We start from the raw sequence: 14,138 nt of genomic DNA, 5'->3' as shown, positions 1-14,138 counted from the left end.
GAAGTTTGATACTGGCATAGAGCAAATGAATTTTTGAGCAAGTTACATATCACTGGAGTGGGAAAGCAAGTAGTTCGCTCTTACTCAATTGCAGAGTTGGGGTGTTTCTCCTGGTAACACCTTACTACACAGATTTGTATTTACTTATAATCCACTTGTCCAGTGCTTTTTTCTGGAGGGATGCAGGGTACACATACCCCTAAACATTTTGTGAATCTAAGTTTGACCTCATTGAGGGGCAGTTTTCAATATGAGTAGGAAAATGAGAGTACCCCTATATGCTTTTTTAAGAAAAAAAGCACTGCACTTGTCTCCCCAAGGGAAATGTCCAAGCTGCTCATGAAAAAGGCATAACATTGTCTAAAAACTGCAATATAAAATTAGTATAATCAAATACCAGAGAAAAGGAGAATAATTCCATAAAAACAGCTAAATGGGAATATAACAACATCCAATGAAAATGTTATACTCTGGTGAGAAAGGGACAGATTATCCTTTTTTTCAGAAAAGCAAAGGCAGGGGTTTTTTGGGGGGGGACTGCTCATGATGTGTATATGCACCTCTCTGTTATTTCACAGAGTTTGGTATTGATTTAAAACACTGACGTGAAACCTTGTCTTCCCATATGTTGTTGGACTACTTCTCCCATTATCCCTGAGCACTGGCCATGCTGACTAAGGCTGATGGGAGCTGGAGTCCAACAATATTTTGAGGGCCACAGGTTCCTCGCCCTTGATTTAAAGACATGTTTTACAAATGTTAGCTTTGGGGCCAAACTCACTATGAGAAACAAAGCATCTCTCAAGAAAAACCATCTCCAGCCTTAGTAGCTATGGTTGTGATTTATGCACTGAGCAGCACAAACATGTGTTCCGTTTCTCCAGCCCAACTTCTGGACAGAATGGCTCAATGCAACGCTGAACCTGCCCTAAAGATATTTGGTAGCAAAGCGCTTACTCAAATGCTCTCTGATTCAAACTCCATTAAAGTCTTGAAAACTGTGCAGAATAATTGTTTTGGGGAAATATACTGTCTACCATCAGGAATATCAGCAGCTTTTCATACAGAATCCAGGTGGCCAACAATTAAGACAAGAGCAAACTGAACTCAGTTAAAGTATATCTTTAAAAATTGCTACTATGCCTATTGAGTGTTTTCCTGCTGTATGAAATAGCGGGTGATAACCAGCTATGGACAGCAGCTTGCCAATTATCTTTTGGACTATTATTATTTTACAGAACCGTGCTCCGTTTGACCCTGAATAAGAGACAACTAAGGGATAGCTCAGTTGGTAGAGTATAATTTCAGGGTCATGGGTTTGAGCCCCACATTGGGCAAAAAGATTCCTGTATTGCAGGGAGTTGGACTAGATAAGCCTTGTGGTCCCTTCCAACTCTACAATTCTAGGGATTGGTTGTTCTGGATAGAATTAGAAACACTCACTCACTAGTGAATTCCCCCCCCCCCCATGAACAGTCATTTTGTAATTGCACACCATTTCAAGTACTTTTGTAACACATCTCTGAACTATTCCTGCACAAGTCCCATTGAAACAAACCGAGCTGAGATTTCTCAAAACAGATTTTTCTGAGAAAATTTATAGGATTTCCTTTTTCTTTTTCACACACCCCACCCCTTGAAAAAAAGCAAATGATATTCTCCAATAATATTTTTTGTTACTGCCACCATTATTCTTCCAGAATGACAATGGGGCCAGGAGGATGCAAAATGGCAGCCAGGTTGCCAAGACACTTGGCTGCAGCTGCCACTTGTAGTGTCAGAGGGGGAGAGTGACTAAGTCGAGCTACTGCCACTACTAATGGAAAGCCCCACTCCCAGAGAAAGTGTTCAATAATTTCTCCTCCTCCAGGTCCACCACCACCACCAATTTCTTTGCCTACAACTACAACAGATAATTTTGAGAGGCCACTTGCACCCAGTTCTATTCAAACACTCCTAATGATGAGGCTCTTTCTTCCATCTCTTTGTTACACAGTATCGACATGTATTCTTGATACTAAGCTATGCAGCATGTTATCAACATATTATATTTATTCTGGATTCATAAACCTGCGGTTTTTTTGTCCTATGATTTAGGAACAGCTACTTATTTTTATTGGTCATGACGAAGGGCAGAGGAAAATCTTTTCTTTTTACACATACAACAAAACAAAAGAGAGCCATGGTGGTATCTTAAAATACATTTTATGAGCCTCACATGCAGCGCTAACAAAGCAAATTTAGTTATTTGTTTTCATCAGAGGGAGCACTGTCAAATACATACTAGACAATATCTGTCTAATTTATGACACAAGCCAGGCGAGGATGTAAATAATACTCACCAAGCCATCCTGATCCAGAATTAGGGATACACATGTCTGTCTCAGCACTGGGCAATACAAATCCAACCACAAAAACTTCCACCCCGTCAGCCATCAGCGCCATCCCAAGAACAAAGAAGAGGGCCCACTGAAAACGTCCATGCCCACATTCCTGAATGATGAGCTCATACTGCTGTGCCAATTCTTCTTCATCAGCTTTTCTCTCCGTTTCCAGTTCAAGACGATCTTTGTAGTCGTCTCGTACAGGCTGACCTAAGGCTCCAATCCCATCCTTGTTCTGAGTCGCATTTGGGATTCCCTGATATTCCCCCTCATAAATCTCATCATCTTCATCATGCCCTTCAGTCGCGTCACTTGATCCTTCATCTTCATTCGCCTCCCCACCGTAATTTCCTTCTTGGGTATAGTATTCATCATCTTCTCTGCCTTGGAATCTATTGTAAGATCTTTCCCTATATTCGTCTTGAGCCTTCTCTACAACTGCATTCCCTCTCCTCCCTGTCTGTTTCTTGACTACCTTGGCAATGTCCTGAGCCCCCCTCACTAATGAAGTATTATCTTCCATCTTGTAAGCTCCATCCATCTTGTGTTAATCAATGTGTGACTGAACTGATTCCGTGTGCAAGGGAACTATTGTGTGCTGGAGAGCAGCAGCAAGAGACTCCCAAGACACATTCGGTTCCAAAACAAGATCTAGGAGAAGAAAAACAAACACAAGAAAATATTTTAAGTTTTGTTTGTTCTGCATAGAATCACAAAACTAAAAAAGAACACAGGACCTACAGTCACCGTTGCTCAAGAGGCAAGACTATCTACCCACCAATTCCCCATGGATTAATCCACACTATTGCTAACCAAGAGTGCACCAAAAGCAGAGAACTGGTGCACTGCAGAAAGGCTCCTGCAGAGTAAATAGCTCCTGATGACACAAGGAAGGAACCCGAAAGGGGAAAGCAAAAAACGTTCAGGTATTTTTGCTGGCTTCCCTCATTTACATGCAATAGCGTCACTTTCCAACATACAGCTTAAAACACATGGGTTTGTGTGTCACGAACACATTGCAGATACAAATATGTATTATGAAAGGTAACTGAAGCATTTCCAAAAAGAAAACAGTAGCTTGATATATAGTACTATTGCTGTTCCTTATTCGTATCAGTCCTGCTGTTTATAATGAAGAGCGCTGCTGAATTTTGAAATTCGCCGTTTGGAAGACCTAATAACAGCAACTGGTAATGTTTACCTCAAAATACAAGGTGAGGATTACAGCCACATTTCATTCTTAGGCTTGGATTTCAGTCCAAATGGGAGAAGTCAGCTTCTTCTTCCTTCCCTTCCTGTCTTATTTCAAATACCCTCCCACTCTCTTGAGAGGGGGAAAGCTCTACGCCCCCACCCCAGCTCCCTGATCTCTCTTTCCTTCCACCTACCCAGCATGTAGCTATGACTGCAAGGTAGCCACCAGGGGTGCTGGAAAATGTAGTTTCCCCTTTACTAGTTCCCAGGGCTTCTGTTTTCCAAGTATTGGGGGAGTAGTCCATTTTCCAAAGTGTATTTAGGAATGTAAACATAATCACATGTTCAATGAATACATCAGAGGGATAGCAAAAGCATACATGCTGACCCTACTGCTCTTGACCAGGTGTTCATCCAAACATGTAGAACACTCGTAGATATAAAATTGTGCACCTTTTGTGTCTTTTCAAGCTTTCAGATCCTTAATTTTAGGGTACAAGAAGATTGCATTCACCGAATGCCCTTCTGTGCATTCATTTAAAGCAATATTGTTGCATAAAACTGTTCATCCTCCTCAAATAACATGGCACACTGTGGGGATTTGGTTTTCCCTCTGTGAAGGAAGAGTGGGGAACTGCAAGCTTGCATGTCGGATTCATTCCCTGGGGCTCTCCTGCTTACCCTTCCCCTGCTACAATCAGGCTTGCAAAAAAGCATTTATTCGCTCCTATCAAAGTCCGGCTTCAAACAGCAGAAGGGAATTAACAGAAGGGGGTATGCAGCTGGGAAGGGGAGGATTTAAAGCATAATTGTTCCAGTGAGGTGGGCCAATCTTCCCAAAGAGTCCATTTGGGGATGGCCAGGTGAACCCTTCCCCCCCCCCGCCCCTCAGGGACAATCTGCCAGAAGATCACTCCTATTCTGGCTGTTAGAAAAAGGTTGAAATGCTTTTTTCAAGCCAAATTTTATGCATGTTTGTATGCAGTATTTGTGAGTGTGGCAGGATTCTCTGTGTGTGTGTGTGTGTGTGTGTGTGTGTGTTTGTGTGTGTGTGTGTGTGTGTGTCAGTGGTGTAGCGTAGTTTGTCAGCACCCGGGGCAAGGCAAGTAATTTGCGCCCCCTAACCCGTGGATTTGCGCCCCCTAACCCGTGGATTTGCGCCCCTTAACCCTAACCCCCAGATGTTGCGCCCGATGCGGCCGGCCCCCCCTGCACCCCCCACGCTATGCCACTGGTGTGTGTGTGTGTGTGTGTGAGAGAGAGAGAGAGAGAGAGAGAGAGAGAGATGCAGGAAAGTGTTCACATTCCAGTTTGTCTTGGCTATGAACACTGTTGGCCTATGGCTCCCAAGCAGTTAGCCATGAGGGAATGCAGCACTCAGGTTGAAAAAACTACCCCACACCTGCTGTGAAGTCTTCACAATGCTTAAGGATTCCAACTTGTGTTATTATATGTTTCATCTACAGTCATACCTTGGATCCCGAATGCATTGTGAGTCAAATGTTTTCACTCCTGAACGCCGCAAACCCAGAAGTGAGTGTTCTGGTTTGCGAGCGTTCTTTGGAACCCAAATGTCTGACACAGCTTCTGATTGGCTGCAGGAGCTTCCTGCAGCCAATCGGAAGCCTCGCCTTGGTTTCCGAATGTTTTGGAAGTCAAATAGACTTCCAGAATGGATTCCGTTCGACTTGTGAGGTACGACTGTATAAGAAATTAATGACACTTGAAGGCCAGCACATAGTGAAGGCAATCCAATTAGAAAGAAAGCCACACTTCTTTGCAGGGACTGAGACCTTCCTCCCAAACACTCTTATCACAATGATTAAGAATTCTGCTAAGACAGGAAAAGGGAGGAATTGCAGCCACACAATAACATTTTCCAATGATTAAGTGATAGTGAATTATGTTCTGAGAGCAGCTCATGACTGGAACAGCTTTGATTTAAAATCTGCCTGACATTTCCCAAAACATCTCATGAAAACGACACTGTAAAGAAGGTGACCTCAGCATGCAGAGTTTGCGTTGTGCAATATATCATGTAAAGGTAATGTGATTTTGTGTAATTCGTAACTGAAAGCTTAGCCTGACAAGAAAATGCTGGAAGTCAGGATAGGGAACAAGAGAACTGATTCTATCCAAAGCCTACATACAATACTGATTATTAATTTTGCCTCATATTCCCTCACAAAGCTAAATCACTTTGTGATCCTTCAGCGTTTCATTACAAGCAGTTCTTTCTTCCCGTTCTTCTCTGTTGTTGGGGGGAGGGAGGGCTGAAATTTTTCAGGAACTGGCAGGGACAGTGCACCTCATTTCCCACACCTGAGGCAAAATGGGAAAGTGCCTTTCACCCTACCGAAGCTTCCTTTAGTTGGGTTGCATGGCAGCGCCTGCAAAGCAGCAACAACGGATTCCAGCTAGTTCTCACGAAATCTCATGCACTGTGAGAAATTTCTCAAGTTCTCAGCAACATTTCTCAAGAAGCCACCACTGCTGCTGTTGCTGCTTCTCTGCACCCATGGGGGTGCTGCCTCTTGGATTTCTGTTGCCAAAGGCAGCTGCCTCAGCCCACCTTATGGGCAGCCAGGTCCTGGGAAAAGTAGATGTTTGGGGAGGGTGAAATAGTGCTTAACAGAGAAGCAACAGAGGCAGCTTCCTGTCCTCCACCCCACACCCTTTTTGGACCTGTTTTTCTGGGTCTGTGAGTGGCAACAGCCTGTAATCTGCTCTACAGTGCCTCAAAAATGAGCTGTCATGTGCAGGCTGCCTTAATTTCTAGGACTCTTTGAGGAAGGAGCAATGCAGTAGAGATGGACAGACCTCAACTCAGGGCCCTTCCAGACATCCTTTTTATTGCATATTCATAATTATCTGTGCTCATGGTATTATCAGGGCATTCCACATGATCCCTCTTTCAATCTTGCTTGTGCCTGCAAAACTTGTCACACTGCTTCATTTTCAATCAGTGCTTAACCCATAACCCCCAGACTTCACACTGCAGCTTTGGTTTATCAAGAACTTGAACTTATTTCTTAATACATTTTGTTTGGATAATCTTTGCAAAATTCAGGTGGTGAATACTTAATGGCTCCCTGAGGGGAAGGGTCATCTTTAGGCCCAAAGTGCCTCAGTACTCATGGATGCAAAGTTATAGGTTAGTCTTGCCTGCTTGTACCACACCTGATAATTTAGTATGACTTGGCCAGATATGTGAACTGCCTCCACTAAAAGTATAATATTGAATATTGATATTGAAAACCGTATATTGCACTGCCCTAGTATACAGTTCTTAGGATGAAAAGGTGTTTTTCATAAATTGTGTATGAATAAAGGTGTTATGTTAGTATTAAGGGTGTGCTTTCAATATAGTTGGTTTTGAGTTCCCCAAGGTATCAAGCAACAGTATGCACACTCTATGTTAATTGTGTGTTCCTTCAGTTACAAAACAGACCCTTTGACGCTTTATCTTATATTCTGATAGGATGGATGGATAGGAAGGAATCCTCATAAGGATGGCACTTATATGTAACAAATGACAATATTAATGTAACAATAGTAATGTTCAAGTAATTAATGTAACATTATTAATGTTCAGGTATATGCTGAATCTCTTACAGAATATATGTGATTTACTAAGATGTTTTTAAGTCACAGGAACAGTCTGAGAACCAGATGTAAAGATGATCTCATTTTAGAATTGATGTTATATTTAGTATGTCTGCTGGTATGAATGTCTGAAGTATGAATGAGAACCGGATGATTAGTGGGTCTGAAGAATAAATGAATAAATAAAGTTATTGAATCAAAGATAAAGAACTGCTTAAATTAATTTACAAAGGACTATTGCATTGAAAGGGATGCGGGTGGCGCTGTGGGTTAAACCACAGAGCCTAGGACTTGCCGATCAGAAGGTCGGCGGTTCGAATCCCCGTGATGGGGTGAGCTCCCGTTGCTCGGTCCCTGCTCCTGCCAACCTAGCAGTTCGAAAGCACATCAAAATGCAAGTAGATAAATAGGTACTGCTCAGGCGGGAAAGTAAACGGTATTTCCGTGTGCTGCTCTGGTTCGCCAGAAGTGGCTTAGTCATGCTGGTCACATGACCCGGAAGCTGTATGCCGACTCCCTTGGCCAATAAAGCGAGATGAGCACCGCAACCCCAGAGTCGGCCACGACTGGACCTTGATATCCTGCTTTATCACTACCCGAAGGAGTCGAGCCCGAAGTGGCTAACATTCTCCTTTCCCTTCCTCCCCCACAACAAACACTCTGTGAGGTGAGTGGGGCTGAGAGACTTCAAAGAAGTGTGACTAGCCCAAGGTCACCCAGCAGCTGCATGTGAAGGAGCGGAGATGCGAACTGGTTCACCTGATTATGAGTCTACCGCTCTTAACCACTACACCACACTGGCTGGACTGAGATAAACAACCATTATCAAACTATTGAATATTGAGCCAGCTAAACAGGATGGATGAACAGTGAACCAGTTACTGGACTGTGCAAGACAGGTTGAGCAGTATGACAACATGTCTGGGTGAATCAGGGGACAAAGTGAGAAGATGATTGAGATAAATGACTGTTCTTAAAAAAAAACATGTTGAAAGAAACATGCTATTCATAAAGACAGTATGACAACATAACGGAAACCAGACTGTTTTCAACTAATACCTATTCTTATCTATTTGAGGAACCAGCATGATGACAGCTATCAACCACCTTCAATACAAGACAATGTAACCAAAAGGGGACCTGAGCCTTGGGAAGGCCTGGTGAACTTTGTGTGCTGTCCTACCTGCAGGAGGATGCTGTCCATAGACTCTTAAAAGAGACTGGCCATCTCTTTTAGTGGGTCCAACCATCTGGTAGGTATGAAAGGAATGAATGAATGAGTGAGTGAATGAGTTCTTATTGCTTATTGCTTATGAGATTTGTGTCATTTTGTCTTTCTTGAAAATGCTCTAATAAAAAGGAACTTAACTCTGTTTTCATTACACAATCGTAAGCCAAACAGTGGCTTACTGAGAGGAGAAACATGTTTGCTTACAGAGAAGAGTTTGCAGCTACTTTGCTCCACCCTGGTCTTTTTCACTGCCATAGCAGACTACACTGAGCCAAGGTTTGGCTTAGCAGGCTATCCAATCCAGGACTCATGGCTAAGCTCTCTCAGCACAAACTATGAGCTGCTGTCGTGAGTGCTAGATGGAAGGCTGCAAGGCCCATTTCCACCTGGCCACACTCACCCTAAACAGCTAAAAGGCTCCTGGGAGACCAGAGGGACATTGCTGGAATAACTCTTGGGTTGGGGCAACTGGTTGAAATGTTTTAAAAGGTTCTAATTTTGGTTCCTCTGCTTCATTTTGTCAGGTTGGGGTTGGTTAAATTGTTTAGTTGGGGCTGGCGATTACTTTAATTTGGGTATAATTGTAAACTGTTTACAGTGGTACCTCAGGTTAAGTATTTAATTCATTCCAGAGGTACGTACTTGTAACCTGAAGCGTATGTAACCTGTCTGTATGTAACCTGAAGCGTATGTAACCCGAGGTACCACTGTATTATTATTATTATCGTTATTATTATTGTTATTGGTTTCTATTGATTTATTGGTTGGTTTGCTGCTTGTATAGGGTATTTTGTTTTTTAATGTTTGATGTTTTGTTGTGTTTTTATATATGTTGTAAGCTGCACAGAGTGGGGAAACCCAGCCAGATGGGCAGGATATATTTGCTCTTGGCTTGTTCTTGGCTTTCAAATTTGGCTCACTGTGTCCTGTGAACCAGCCTAATTCCCCCTGATCACATTTAAAACATCATTTAAATCAAGAATGGGCAGTCTTTGGATTTGTGGGATCCACTTTGTTTTTCACTAGAATTCTGAGATCCACTAATCAGAGCCAGGTGCAAAACAAGTCAATCAGCATCTGCATAGATAAGAGATTCTAACACAAAACTCTTGAAGTGGCTAGCATAGATGCACAAACACCTCATATTTTACAAGTGAGGAATACTGTCACTAAGAGGTAAGGACAAGGCCAACCATCATGGGGACCTGGATCTTTTAACAAGTTATTTTTGCCTCAGACCCCAAATTTGCCCATCAAGCAGGTGCAGTAATAGGGGTGGAAAAGGAGGAACAGTGTGTCTTGGCATGGCAAAACAGACAGCAGCAAATCTTCTGCCTTTATAGAAATGTAACATCTGGCTTTGAACAGTGCAATAATTCAATTTAGATTATGCTTAATTATTACTTTTTGAGAAATTAATATATTTTATTAATATACCCAGTTTTCTACAAAGAACTAATAAGAACTTCCTGGCAGTCTAGTCTCTTGCTCTTAGAAATTATTGTTAGTATACTGTCTAAAATAGGGTTGTCACACACACAAAAACCTGTAGCCAAATAACTGTCTGGGTAATAATGTAACGTATTTGCATATTAATAAAACATCAATCATCCTGAAGGGAAACAACACTCAATTTTGAGATTATGCACATTACTTTTTACTTTTAGTATTACTTGTTTATTATATTTCTAAACTACCCTTCATGTACCAGGATCACTGGGCATGTTACAAGATTCATATTAGAACAGCAATATAACAAAAGATAAGAACAATAATAAAATAATTAAACCAATTACTAAAACTATTCAAACAATTACAATAATTATATTTCTGCAACAAACAAGGCATTATTTTTTAATGCAAGTACTTACAAAAATCCCAGATCAGCTTTATCACCTTTTGTATACCTGTTCTATGATAGCGCCCACCAGCAGTGTTTGTATGTAAAGGTAAAGGGACCCCTGACCATTAGGTCCAGTCGTGGCCGACTCTGGGGTTGTGGCACTCATCTGGCTTTATTGACCAAGGGAGCCGGCATTCAGCTTCTGGGTCATGTGGCCAGCATGACTAAGCCACTTCTGGCGAACCAGAGCAGCGCATGGAAACACGGTTTACCTTCCCACCGGAGCGGTACCTATTGATCTACTTGCACTTTGACGTGCTTTCGAACTGCTAGGTTGGCAGGAGCTGGGACCAAGCAACGGGAGCTCACCCCATCGCAGGGATTCGAACCACTGACTTTCTGATCAGCAAGCCCTAGGCTCTGTGGTTTAACCTACAGCACTACCCACGTCCCTTGTGTTTGTATGTACTTGTATTAAAAAGTAATTAACTTTTTTTAAAAAAAAAAACAACAACAACCTTCCTGGTTGACTGAGGGCATGTTGAATTGACTAAACATTGCAGTACCATTATTTTCTACCTGCTACTAAAACAGAACCATAGCCTATCCACCATGCTATTTCTCCTTAGATTCATTTTATCTATATTTGTGTGTTGTTAACATCAGTTGTCAGCATCAAAGTGAAATAATTCCACAGCATTTCTAAGCTGAACAGAGCGAGCCTGGAAAACAGCAATGGGGCAAGTTCTATGCTTTGATGGCATGAAGAAGAAGAAAAAAATCTTTTCAGTGCTATATTATTGTCTCTGCATCTCTGCTATGTTACCTGCCATGAATCTGTTTATCTGGGATAAGTTTTCTGTCTTTACAGAAATTACACTAAGCATTTCTGACATGGATGCAGTATTTCCAAATATATATGTATTTTCTTCCTGAACATTTCCCACATTTCATCTTCCCACTTTTAAACGCATTTCATAATTTATGTTGAAGAGGTAGTGAAGCAAAAGAGCAGCTGGTTTACACATCTGCCTATTCACACCAAGAAATGTGGGTTGTTAGAATACAGCAGTGCTCCCCAATGAATGTTCCTTCATTTGGATGAAAAACCCCTAATTTTCAACTTCTTTAAAGCAATGAAACGAACTTCTAGCTCACACCTCAACTCAAACTCCAAACTCTTTGTCACTGTAACTGACAGACAGTTGAGGGAGAGAGGCCTGCCCATTTTGTTGTCTGGCACAGAGCCACTTCTTTTGCTACCTTAATGACCCATACTTAGAGGGCTATTACCTCACCAGGAAGCTCACCTGGCTATTCCAGGAATTGAATCCATGATGGATCCAAGAATTAGGAGGCATACAGCCTACCCACAAACACACAGCCCACAAACTCATAGCGGTATGTTTCCTCATCGTAATCTTTCCCCTACACCAGGGGTCAGCAAACTTTTTAAGCAGGGGGCCAGTCCACTGTCCCTCAGAACTTGTGGGGGGCCGGACTATATTTTGAAAAAAGAACGAGTTCCTATGCCCCACAAATAACCCAGAGATGCATTTTAAATAAAAGGACACATTCTACTCATGTAAAAACACCAGGCAGCCTCACAAATAACCCAGAGATGAATCTTAAATAAAATTACACGTTCTACTCATGTAAAAACACACTGATTCCAGGACTGTCCCCAGGCCGGATTTAGAAGGCGATTGGGCCGGATTTGGCCCCTGGGCCTTAGTTTGCCTACCCATGCCCTACACTTTTAAAACAAGCTTTAAAAAATTATTTCATCATTTAAAAAAAAACAATTGACAGATTTGTCTGGGGTCTGTCTGTTAAGTGACTTAGAATTTCGAAGGAAGGAAGTGACTGGCAAATACGTAATGCTCACTGGAAGGATCAAATGATAGTGAACTAGGAAAGAAACAGCAAAGCAAGCACATCAGAGAATGGATCAGTGGGTCTGAGCATGGAAAGGAAGGCTACATTTGAAAAGAACAGAAGAGCTTCCTTTTGCTTGGAGGAAAGAATGGCATCAGTACTAACAATGAAGTTACATAACAAACGGGTAAACATAGAGCCAAGTAATGGGTAGCTTTAAAAAATAACAACCAATGCGACAAAGCTGCTTCCAACATTTTGCTGGCTGCGCAAATAATGTGATTTATTCTGATTGTGTCAAAATTAATTTCTAATTGATTGTTGAGTAAGGAACAAACTAGAGAGCATTCTCCCCGAACAGCTTTGTAATTAATAGGTCTTCACTTTGAGCTCTATTCATGTTATCCGTATCACCCGTGAAATATATACGCTCTGCATGTTGCTATAGCTGAAATTGGATTTCTTTCTTTCATTTTGCTATGACTATTAGGAACTGCAGATCAATCTTTGAGTTTTTGTGCCTCCCCATTCCGATCTGCATTATGCAGCATGTTATCACAAGGCAGCAAGAATCATGTCCAGCTAGGTCTGCTGCTGTTAGATAACTGAGCTCATTTGTACAACCACCCTTCCTACATTCCTACTGTAACAGGGGTTTCCTTACAGTAACTGCATGCCGTCAGTGTGCAAAGAATGAGCATCATCTTTCTTTTTTGCTTAGTCATAGAGAGAATTGTAACTGCAATTTTAAAACAGTTGCTAAAGTAAATATGAGAAAAGAGGAAATGCTATTAGTGAGGACTTTCTCACAGATACCAATTGTTATTTTTAATTCTTAACCTATCTTTCCTGGTGTCTATGCACATATAAGTTGTGCTGTTTATTAGGAAAAGAGCAACAAATAAGTTAAGAAATCACATCCAAAAGTATGCATAGGCTGAAACTAGAGTACTAAAATGGGAAATATTACATTACTAATGCCGTACATACCTTTATAAAATAGAAGCTGACATACAGTAGATGTGTCAGATCTAAATGTTTTAGAAAAGTGATCCACTGTTTTTGCTGAAATCATCTAGTTTTAAATATATCTATACCTGGACATCTATATAATTATGTTTAAGCAGAGGTTGCACCATAAGGGGAGAGGCTTTGAAGTGCTGGGGACCTGAACGCCACCTGATACATTAATCCTTTACATCTAGAAATGCAAATTAAAACAGGTACACACAATTCTGAGAAGATGACAGCTGAGTAGGAAAGAGCTATATGATTGATACAACAGTCTCTCCATAGGGGAATACAACACAGGGAAGTGGATTTCATGCCTCTGGGTGTATTACTACTACTACTACTACTACTACTAATAATAATAATAATAATAATTTATTTATACTCCACTCATCTGGCTGGGTTTCCCCAGCCACTCTGGGTGGCTTCCAATGAAATATTAAAATATAATAATTAATCAAATATTAAAAGCTTCCCTAAACATGTCAGGGTTAATGTTAGGGTCGCCATATTTCAAGAAGTAAAAGTTCAGACACCCCCAAAGTTGCTGGGTTGCAAAGTTCTTGGTTTACTTGACAAAGATCCAGGACAAACCGCTGCCTTCCGAAAATCCCACCCTACCCCCCACCCCCCGGTCGTCACTTCGGCCTTTAAAATCCCAGTTGTATTTGAAAACAAATGAGAGGCTAATAAATTTACATGGCCTTGCAACCTGATCCTATAAACATCAGAAGCTTATCCCATTGGATTCAGTGGGTCTTATTTCCCTGTAATTTGCATAGGGTTGCAGCTGTACTTGTGCCCTGGCTGGGATAAGGAGAAGCTGCTATTTAGGAGCTATGTCTACCTTCACAATCATGTTTGGGTTGACTTTCAATAGTAGCCACACTAGGAGCAACTGCTGCTGAAGCCAGAAAAAGTCTTCTTCACCAATATCTTGGCAGGACACATACAGTAGAAGACAACAGAATCTTAATGTGGTACGGTAGAC

At 41.5% G+C, this 14,138-nt stretch overlaps 1 protein-coding gene across 3 annotated transcripts in view; it reads right to left on the bottom strand.

Moving 5' to 3' along the window:
• The window catches only part of SV2C (synaptic vesicle glycoprotein 2C), a 96,778-nt gene that overhangs the window by 66,068 nt on the left and 16,572 nt on the right, over positions 1-14,138 (bottom strand). For all 3 annotated transcript variants that reach the window (XM_083403953.1, XM_083403951.1, XM_083403952.1), the window contains exon 2: positions 2,343-3,035. In XM_083403953.1, coding sequence (XP_083260079.1) covers positions 2,343-2,925 — 583 coding nt within the window. In that variant the 5' untranslated portion in view covers positions 2,926-3,035. The remainder of the gene's footprint in view (positions 1-2,342; positions 3,036-14,138) is intronic.

The sequence above is a fragment of the Podarcis tiliguerta genome (genome assembly GCF_965153285.1).
Source record: "Podarcis tiliguerta genome assembly, chromosome: 11".
Lineage (NCBI taxonomy): Eukaryota > Metazoa > Chordata > Lepidosauria > Squamata > Lacertidae > Podarcis > Podarcis tiliguerta.
The sequence above is the reverse complement of the archived record's forward strand: the minus strand, read 5'-3'. Positions and strand labels throughout refer to the sequence as shown.